The sequence below is a fragment of the Labrus mixtus genome, chromosome 23, assembly GCF_963584025.1.
Source record: "Labrus mixtus chromosome 23, fLabMix1.1, whole genome shotgun sequence".
Taxonomy (NCBI): domain Eukaryota; kingdom Metazoa; phylum Chordata; class Actinopteri; order Labriformes; family Labridae; genus Labrus; species Labrus mixtus.
In genome coordinates, this window is record NC_083634.1 from 20,658,693 (window position 1) to 20,668,692 (window position 10,000).

The window sequence follows — 10,000 nt, forward strand, 5'->3', positions numbered from 1 at the left end:
AGTTCTCTCTCATAAGAATCACCAGGAAATCTACTTTCCATCAACTGTTTCAGGTCTGGATACTGCTGACGCAGCATTTGATAAATCTCCTCACGGTCGACATCACTGCCGCACTCTTGGATTACTCTGACTCCTCTCTGATGTACTACATGTCTCTCTGCTGCGCTGACAGGGGTCTGTTCTGGTCTGTTTGATGGACCTGGGGTTCTGTCTGTCCCTCCTCTCTGATGTACTACATGTCTCTCTGCTCCGCTGTCAGACCTACGTTGGGTTTTATCTGAGGCACCTTGGTTTTTACTCCCTTTTGCTCCCTTTTCCTTTGAAAGCTCTATCTTGAATTTTCTTCCCTGTAAGTTATCAATGCTGTCATTACTTTGAATGACCATGTCTGAATCATCGTTGTTGGTCAGATTGAAGCCTGCGATGTTATCAAAGCGACCGTCTCTATTCAGAGCTTCTTCCACAGTTATCCCCTTCTCCCCGTAAACACAGAGGAACTTAAACTTCTTGACAGCATTGCTGATGAACAGTGTCTTTGTTCTGGTGTTTTTTCCTCCTGTAGTATCAATGTAGAAGACAACATAGTCGTCCTTTGAAAGTAGAGGTCGGACCTCTCTTTCCTGTTCAACCTGGTCTGATGTTTTAGATATGATCAGAACCTCGCCTTCTTCGATACAAGAACAGGGGAAATGTGTGGCCACTAGAAATTCTTTATCACTTCTTCCATACTGAATCAAAATGTTTCTATCTGACCACCCAAGCGTTTTGTAAATATCACGTGATTTGATGGCCTCCAGCACTGTTTGAGGCCGTTTACAGTTAATTTCATGTTTTCTTTTATCTGTGCGGTTGATTTGAATGCTGAATCCATGATCATGTTGAGTCTGTAAGAAAACAGAGTGAGAACGATGTCAGAGTTCTTTAATAATGTAAGAAGAATTTAATGTTTTTTATGAATTTCTGGCTTACCGTGGAATCATCGCCCTTCTCTTCCTTCACTTTGCAGGATGTACCAGTCTGTCAAAAGGAAAAGATTTAGATTCATAAACACAACAGGCCTCATTCAGAAATGTCCAAAGTACAAACTGGGAGTGAAAAGGTAACCTCGGTTAGACTTTTTATAAACCCTCCACTTTTAATATAAATGTGCTTATAAGGTTTAATAAAAGTCCTTATTCATGATTATAAGCATTCCTAACAACTTAAACCATTGTTTATGAAGTGTTATACGCAGACCGTCCACAGAAATATCTGGGCCTCTGAACCCCCTCCGTTAACCACATCCCTCCTGTCCTTCAGCAGCTTCATTGGTTAAATATCACATCGACTTTAAGATTCTGCTCGTGACCTTTGAGGCCGTCCATAACGCCGCTCCTCTGTACCTCTCTGAACTCCTGCACATCACCACACCCATCTGCACTCTCAGGTCATCTTCTTCCATCCAACCACCTGCCTGCCCGTCCGCCTGACCACCATGAGGGCATAAACTTCAGCCGCTCTGCCTCCAACCCGTTAAATGGTACACCTGAAGCATGAGCGCTCACCTGAGAGGTTGAAGCTCCACCTGTCTTCCTGTTGTCCATCCTGGTCAAGCGGTTTCTGCCACGATAGTCCTGAGAAAAAGCAAGAGCACTCATCCGATAAACGCAGAGCTGACAAACAACACAGGAAAACATCGTTACACATTTGGTTGTTGTTGTTTATCGCTCTACTTTCTGCCTCTATCACACCTCAACCCCAACAGAGCACGACTATGTGTGAACGACCTCGGAATTAGCACACTCAGAAGGGGTCAGAACCACGGCCGTCTGCCGAGTTGATCAACACGGCAAGGGAGGCTTTGATGTGATCTGGACTATCTCATAGATAGACATGTTCAACAATCTGTCCTAACCAACATAATCCATTTCTGATATAAAAGAATGTTGGTTCGATCCCTGAATCGGATATATGTATTCATGACATCAAGACTAACACTTTCATGTGAGTTAGATTCTGCTACGATCATCTATGACGGATTTATATATTTAAGGATTAAATCACATTACCTGGTGAACTCTCCCTGAATCTTACGTGGAGCACTACCGCCCCCTAGTGGCCAGAGCGCTGTACTGATCTGAGTTTCAGGGGTGAGGTAACGATGATATGTTAATTCTGTGATCTTGTCCTAAGGTTTAGGAAATAGTATTTGAAGATATGATTTTATACTCTTCATACTATATTAATGTGTTTTTCAGAATGTTGAATGTTATAATGTTGGTTTTATTTCCATACAGGTAGAAATCGTCTGACTGTCCTCAGGTTTGATGTAATGCTTATTCATTACATATTTGTTTGAAATGTCTGAGATAATTCTACATACGAATATTGACATGGTGATGTTCATATGATCAAAGTTCTTATTTATAGTCTTAATAAGTAAAACTCGGAGTGAATCAAATTAATGAACACCATCAGAGACATGTTAGATGCTAGGCCCCGCCCCCTCGTAAAATCACGCCGGAGATAAAACACCACGTCTCCACGAACTCTCTCACTGGTTTTTTTCTTTGCTCACTTGTTTTTCGCTCTCTTGGTTCTTTGGACCCTTATGCTTATTCTTACTCTACATTTGCTTTCTTCCCGTTTTGCTCCTGCGAAACTCTTCCAATTTAAGGTCGGAACCGTAGGAACTGCAGACCTCGTGCCCGTCTTAATATTCTATTACTAATTTCCATGCGCACGCATACTCAGGTCCCCTTTGACCTAAGCGACGTGCTTAATTCTTTTTCTTTCTTTCTTTTTTTTGAAGTATTGACCACTAATCTTTCAGAACACTATTTTCGTTATTCTCAAACTGACTCTCAGTGTCTAAGTCAGTGAGTCAGAGCGTTGAGTTCTAAAGAACCTTGTTTGGACCCGCTGAGAGACGGCTGTGTGGTACCATTCGGCGGAGCTCTCCCGAACGCTTCTCATAGTAAGGAGGGTTCTGATTGTCGTGGGTGTGTCAGAGCAAAGCTTCAAATCAACGTTTTCATCAAAATCATTAAGTCCCCTTTCTTCCTTCTCAATCCCCACTTAGTTACTCTAACATAGAACTTCACCATTTCAACTTACAAACAATACATAACATTGTTATTATTCACGTTGTCACGTCAGTATCCTTTACATATTTACTCCCTTTATACATCCTTTGTTCACCATCTTCTTTATTAAACTTCACACATAAAATTTCAGTACTTTGTGTAATTTTATGGTTTTAACTGCTTGAGAATTCACCCCAATGATATGAGATAGATTTATTAATTAACTAAGGTTATTTTAGGCTCATACTTTCAGCTGGTGCCCCGACTTACAATTAGAAGTAGAATTATACGCTACACTATTAAACATGAGTCTGGTTCTGTTTCAGGTTCCTGTTACTTTGCTTAATGCTGCTTATTGCTTAGGCTGGATTAATGTTGGTCCTTTATAAATTATTTAACAAAGCGTAATTTTTTAAATCTGCTGTCTTGTAAAGTGTCTGTTGATAACATGTAATATTCTCTACGAGTGGAGACAGGTGAATGTAAAGTAGAATAACAGGATTTCTGGTGAGCTGAGTCATAAAGTGATTCCAGAAAGATCTGCGCTGACTCACCTTGGCATTCAGTAGACAAACAATAGTTGATGTAGTCCACGTCTGAAGGAAGCAGCTGACAAATGTTTCATTTTTTATTTCTACACCACCTGACATTGCAACTCAATGTAATACGGCAAGAGTTAAGAGAGTAATATGTCCCACAAGATGTTAGTTGTCTTCAAGTTGTGCCACCTTTACGGTTGAAAGTTGTCTTTATTACCCCTGGGAGACCATTTTTTCCCCCTGTTAGCAGTAATGCTATGTATGCTAACAGTAATTACGACATATAAAGACCCTAAAATAAGAAATAATACAATAAATACAACAAGGCAGGTAATGAACAAATCCGTCTGGATGACTGCGATAGGACATGGCCTTCTTTAAAGTCTTTCCTTTGTACATGTGTATTAGTCCACCAAGTGTCTAACCTGAAATTTGTTTCCGCATAGTTTAAAAAACACTCCCGCAGTCTGTTTTCTAATGCTGAGTGACCCGAAGAGGCTTCCCAAGGAAAGAGTAAGTAGCTCTTTTTTTTAACAGCATCAGATAAAACTTTGCATGTGTTTCACTGGTTTCATAGAGCCGGGGCTGCTTTCAGGAAGAAAGTCTCCTGAAAGCGACTGAAAGGAAGACATTCACAAAATAAATTGAACAATAACATATAAATCCTAATGACCTCTATAGTCCCTTTAGACTTTTTTTGAACAGTTGAGATGATAGAAGGTGTTCCTCATTCTTAACTGTTTTTTTGTTGAATCAGTTTTAAGTGTTAAGAAGGATGTCTTACCTGAGCGGCTCTGTAAGGTGTTTCCCTCTGATCAATCAGTCGGTATAAAGATTTATTGTCCTCCTTTCTCCTGGGCGTGTCCATGTTTTACCTCCCTTGATTGAGCCACCAACAAATAGAACACCTGAAAGCCTTTGCATTTAAAGAGACACACACACCAAAACGGAGCGTTCTGAGAGAGCTGGTTTATACAGGGTCACAAACCTCCTCTGGTGCTTGATTCATGTTTCATTTAGACCACAGGGGGACTGTTTGAAAAGGTGGAGGAGGGGGACTGTTTGAAAAGATGGAGGAGGGGACTGTTTGAAAAGGTGGAGGAGGGGACTGTTTGAAAAGGTGGAAGAGGGGGACTGTTTGAAAAGGTGGAGGAGGGGGACTGTTTGAAAAGATGGAGGAGAGGACTGTTTGAAAAGGTGGAGGAGGGGACTGTTTGAAAAGGTGGAGAAGGGAGAGAATATGTCCTCTTTAAAAAGTTTGTCAGAGGACTGATCTAGTCACAAAGTGAGGTTTATGTTCATTCATTTATTATACAGGTTTAAAAGTAACATTAAGTTTAACGGGCCTGACTCAGTTTAAAAACTGGTTTCCAGCAGGTTCCTGTTCTGCGGAACATGAAACATAAACCACAGTCATGACACATCAAGACAAACACATTTACAGGACATTAGCATGGGCTAGGCAGATACAGACAAATAGAAACAAACAGTTTCTGTGAACAGTACATGAACAATTAATGAGTGCAGGTGTAAGTGTGGAGAAGGTGTCATTTGTATGTATTTTTGAAATATGAGGTAGATGGTAAAGTTCTAATGTGATGGGGAATGTCATTCCAAATGTTGGTGTATAAAAGAAGAACTTCCGACCATAGTTGATTTTGTATGCAGGGACGGGGAGGAGTGCCTGTGAGACTGACCTAGTGAGGCGCTCTTGTCTCATATTATGTGTCGGTAGAAGTGCAGCAAGTGTTGGTGAAGTGCTGTTTTTAATCTGAAAATAGTACGTAATAGCGTGGCTGTGTATGTAATTCTGGAAAGTCAAGGCGTTGGAGCGTGTGAGTGCAGAGCAATGGTGTGACCACTTTGGGAGGTTACTGTGGATCTTAAGAGCTCGATAGTACAGTCGTGCTATTGGTTCAGTAATCTTTGACAGATGATACAAAATAGTCATTGAAGGCACTTGCTATCTTTTCTGAGTCTGAGATTAGAGTACCCTGTAGGGAAATCTGCATATTGAGATTCTTTTTCTTTCCATTTTCGCCAGTGATGACCTTAAGGGTCTGCCATAATGCCTTCGGGTTGGGAGCAGATTGGGTAATTTGCTGTTGGAAATAGACCGCTTTAGCCTTACGCAGTTCGGTAGTACATTTATTTGTAATTTGTATGAAATAGTTTTTGCTCTCAGGTGTTCGACTTAACTTATACATTTTGAGGAGAGTGGCCTTCTTTTTTAGGAGTTGAGATAATTCAGAATTTATCCATGGTAATTTATTCTGCCTAGGTCGAACCTTGCTGGCAGTGGTGTATTTATTCTGTATCGTCTGAAGTTTAGTTTGGATTTGTGTTAGAATTTGTTGTGGATTTTCCAGCGACAGTTCATCATTCCACTCAATAGCACTAAATTCAGCATTGAATTCAGGTAGTTTTGAAATTGGGTTTTTGTAGATTTTAGGGTTTTCCTTATTGCGTAGATAAGCGAATGATCTGAAATAGCCGCATATATTACACCAGACATTGCATATTTTGAGGGTTGATTTGTTAGGATAAGATCCATAAGTGAGCTGCGTGTTTTGCCAATTCTTGTTGGATCTTTGATTAATTGATAAAGTCCAAGTTTCATTGCAGTGGCTTTCAAAGATTTTGATGAGCCATCATTCCAGTCAAGGTTGATATCACCCAAAAATCCCGAGTAGTCGGATGCCCTCCAGGGATGTGTCGTTCATGGACTAGTCGTCTCCTTTATGTGAGCGATGGGAGCCGGATCCTGTTTGATAGCTGTAGCGGATTTTTAACAGAATGAAGGTGTCACAAAGACACACAGTTTATGGAGTCAACGCAGACTCAGAGGTAACGTTCAAAAATCAATCCTTTTAATCCAGGCAGGGGTTCGGTGCATGGGTTAGCAACAAGAGGAAGGACAGACTGAGATTACATACACAGACAATCAGGGAACAACGAGACACAGGTGAGGGTGATCTGTTTCTGCAGTTACAGAACTGAACACAGGGGGGCACTGTTGTTCTGTTAGCTGGAGTCGTCTGTGCCTTTAACAGAAACTCAACCTCAGATGATGGTATATGGTAAATGGATTTGTTGTATATTTTGCTTGTATATTTATTTTCTAGTTTCTGTTTTACACCGCAGGTCACACCTCCACATTCACACACTGATGGTAGAGGCTGCTATTTATTACACATTCACACACTGATGGTAGAGGCTGCTATTTATTACACATTCATACACTGATGGTAGAGGCTGCTATTTATTACACATTCACACACTGATGGTAGAGGCTGCTATTTATTACACATTCATACACCGCCGACGAAGCAACGAGAGCAGCTTGGGGTTCAGTGTCTTGTCTCAGGAAACATCAGACATGTTGCTTCAGGACCTGGGGATCGAACCCCCGACCAAGAGACACGACCGACTCTACCACTGCGGCACAGCCCGATGATCATCACCGTCTGTTTGTGTGTTTAATAATCCAGATGTAGTGCTGTCTCTGTCCAGCAGAGGTCAGTGTAACACCATCAGTGTGTTTCCACAGAACTCACTTTTCACGTTTCCTTCATTCTCTCTCTTTACCTTCAAACTTTGATGCCTTTCTCCCTGCCCCCTCCTTCCTCCTTTCCTTCCTTCCTTGCCTCCTTCACTCCTCAGGTTGTTTTAAGGTGAAACATTTTCATCTCATTTCCCTCAAATTGATGCCTTTCTCTATCCCTTTTCCTTCCTTGAGTCCTCTTCAGGTTCTTTTAAGGTGGTTTACCTCTAACTGATTCTTTACGCTGACATCTGCAGCTGCTGCTCTGTGTGTGTGTGTGTGTGTGTGTGTGTGTGTGTGTGTGTGTGTGTGTGTGTGTGTGTGTGTGTGTTAATGAAGCATGAAATTCACAGCAGCTCAATTGAATTAGACACACACACGATTATCAGGCCTGTCAGAGTGTTTAACTCATTAGATCTACTCTGTGTGTGTGTGTGAGTGTGTGTGTGACTGTGTGTGTGTGTGTGTGTGTGAGTGTGTGTGTGTGTGTGTGAGTGTGTGTGTGTGAGTGTGTGTGTGAGTGTGTGTGTGTGAGTGTGAGTGTGTGAGTGTGTGTATGTGTGAGTGTGTGTGTGTGTGTGAGTGTGTGTGTGAGTGTGTGTGTGTATGTGTGAGTGTGTGTGTGTGTGTGTGAGAGTGTGTGTGTGTGTGTGTGTGTGTATGTGTGAGTGTGTGTGTGTGTGTATGTGTGAGTGTGTGTGTGTGTGTGTGTGTGAGTGTGTGTGTGAGTGTGTGTGTGTATGTGTGAGTGTGTGTGTGTGTGTGTGTGTGTGTATGTGTGAGTGTGTGTGTGTGTGTATGTGTGAGTGTGTGTGTGTGTGTGTGAGTGAGTGTGTGAGTGTGTGTGTGTGTCTGTGTGTGTGTGAGTGTGTGTGTGTGAGAGTGTGTGTGTTCACAAATATGTTAAAAGTGATATATGTTAAGAAGTCTGACAGCGGCCCAGGTACACTGCAACGTTTTTATTTGCTGCCATTTTCTTTGTTTGCATCTAATTTTGAAATTGGCAGCACATTGTTTTTTTAGATTGCAGCTCGTTCATGGCGTCGTGCAGCATGTTTCAGACTCTTCTGTGTGTTTGTGTGAATCTGCTGCACATTTTTCAGAAAGTAAATCATTTCACACGTTGCAGGTCGGTTGAATGTTGTCGACCAATGAGGAATCCGATCGGTGAATTTTTCTTCTTTGTTGGTTTCTGGAAGCTCGACAGACGACTGAACTGTTGACCTCCTGTGTGTGTGTGTGTGTGTGTGTGTGTGTGTGTGTGTGTGTGTGTGTGTGAGAGTGTGTGTGTGTGTGTGTGTGCGTGAGTGTGAGTGTGTGTGTGTGTTTGAGGGTAATTTGTCGTCCTTATCTCTGTCAGTTTGACACTAAGAGGTTCTGCCCTGAGGAACAAAAACACACTCATCTGTCCTTCTGCACAGCTTGACTCTGTCTCATGTGTGTGTGTGTGTGTGTGTGTGTGTGTGTGTGTGTGTGTGTGTGTGTGTGTGTGTGTGTGTGATCAGTGCCTCCTGTTTCAGAGGGTTCAGAAATCTCTCCTTGTCTGTTAAACTTTGTATAAGAAGTGTTCGTCGAGTCTATTACCTGCAGTCCTTCTAATGTCCAGCAGGGGGCGCCTCCCCTGTTTGTAATAGGATCCTTCAGATTGTATAGAAGTGGATGATAAAATCTTTCTTCTTCTCAGCTGATTTATTCCCTCAGTAAACATGTTCCTCGTGAGTGTATGGTCTCAATCTGTAGTTCACGTCTTCTTCACTGCAGCATCATGTTCATTTAGTAAATGATGGTCCAGGAAGAGGGGAGGAGTTAGGGCGGGGCTAAATCTGATTGACAAGTCGCTACCATGGTGATCCAAAAAACCAAGTCGGAGGCAAGTTTGGTCACTTCAAACTCAGGAGAACCAAGATGGCCGTTTCCAAAATATCACACTTGAGTCTTTATGGTGCATGTGCACAAACTGATTGATGATGTCATGGAAGCCACGCCCACTTCTGATATACAATCTATGGTGTCTACTTAAAGCACCGGTACGGCTAATTTATTCAACCTTTAAACTCTACAAGAACCTTTAAAAGTACAGTCCACAAACTTACATCCTTTCTTTTCAAGAACTGCTATGAACTCTGGGTAAATCAGAGCTGCTGACATCTTCCTTGTCAGCAGCCAATCAGGAATCTCCATGAGAGTGGGTTAGAATCGATGAAATCTGATCCTGTTGGACCAGCTGAGGGGCGCTCGTTTTACGCACCCAGACAGTCTGCACAGCCCCACCCCTCATCAAACACACCTCTGTTTCAAACGTGTGTGTGTGTGTGTGTGTGTGTGTGTGTGTGTGTGTGTGTGTGTGTGTGTGTGTGTGTGTGTGTCTGTGTGTGTGTGTGTGTGTGTGTGTGTGTGTGTGTGTGTGTAGAGGTATTAGCCGGAGCTTTCAACAGCCTCGGTCAACAGTTTAGAATAATATTAGCCTAACTAACCACACACACACACACACACACACACACACACACACACACACATACATACATGCTCAGGTCGTTTCATGGACGATTAAAAATAATGTAGAGAGAGTGAGAACATGTGTGGAGGAGAGAACAAACAGAACGAAGAACAACAATAAGAAGTTCTCACTTATGGAGGTCAGGCTGACTGCTGTCGCTATGACAACAAGACAAAAAAATGAATACCATGATCTTATATATAAAAGAAACATCAAAGTAACATATTTGTACGTTGTATGTCTCAAAGGAAAAGGAAACGTCACCTGTTAGGAGGTGGACATTTTAACATAGAGCTCTATGAGGACTGACTCACTGCAGGAGACAGACTCTAGTGGACACTGGAGGAACTGCAGC

The 10,000-nt window shown here is 42.1% G+C and overlaps 2 protein-coding genes across 2 annotated transcripts in view; both read right to left on the minus strand.

The window, feature by feature from the left end:
• Nucleotides 1-4,472, minus strand: part of LOC132958954 (serine protease FAM111A-like) — a 5,655-nt gene extending 1,183 nt beyond the window's left edge. Inside the window, exons 1-4 of the mRNA XM_061032031.1 lie at nucleotides 4,389-4,472; nucleotides 1,545-1,613; nucleotides 970-1,017; nucleotides 1-884 (exon numbers count right to left, since the gene is read on the minus strand). The exon at nucleotides 1-884 is cut by the window's left edge and continues 1,183 nt beyond it. Of these exons, the coding sequence (XP_060888014.1) occupies nucleotides 1-884; nucleotides 970-1,017; nucleotides 1,545-1,613; nucleotides 4,389-4,472 (1,085 nt within the window). The remainder of the gene's footprint in view (nucleotides 885-969; nucleotides 1,018-1,544; nucleotides 1,614-4,388) is intronic.
• A 1,851-nt stretch (nucleotides 4,473-6,323) lies between these two features.
• The window catches only part of LOC132958955 (histidine-rich glycoprotein-like), a 14,495-nt gene continuing 10,818 nt past the window's right edge, over nucleotides 6,324-10,000 (minus strand). The window contains exon 3 of the mRNA XM_061032032.1: nucleotides 6,324-6,379. Within this exon, the coding sequence (XP_060888015.1) occupies nucleotides 6,324-6,379 (56 nt within the window). The remainder of the gene's footprint in view (nucleotides 6,380-10,000) is intronic.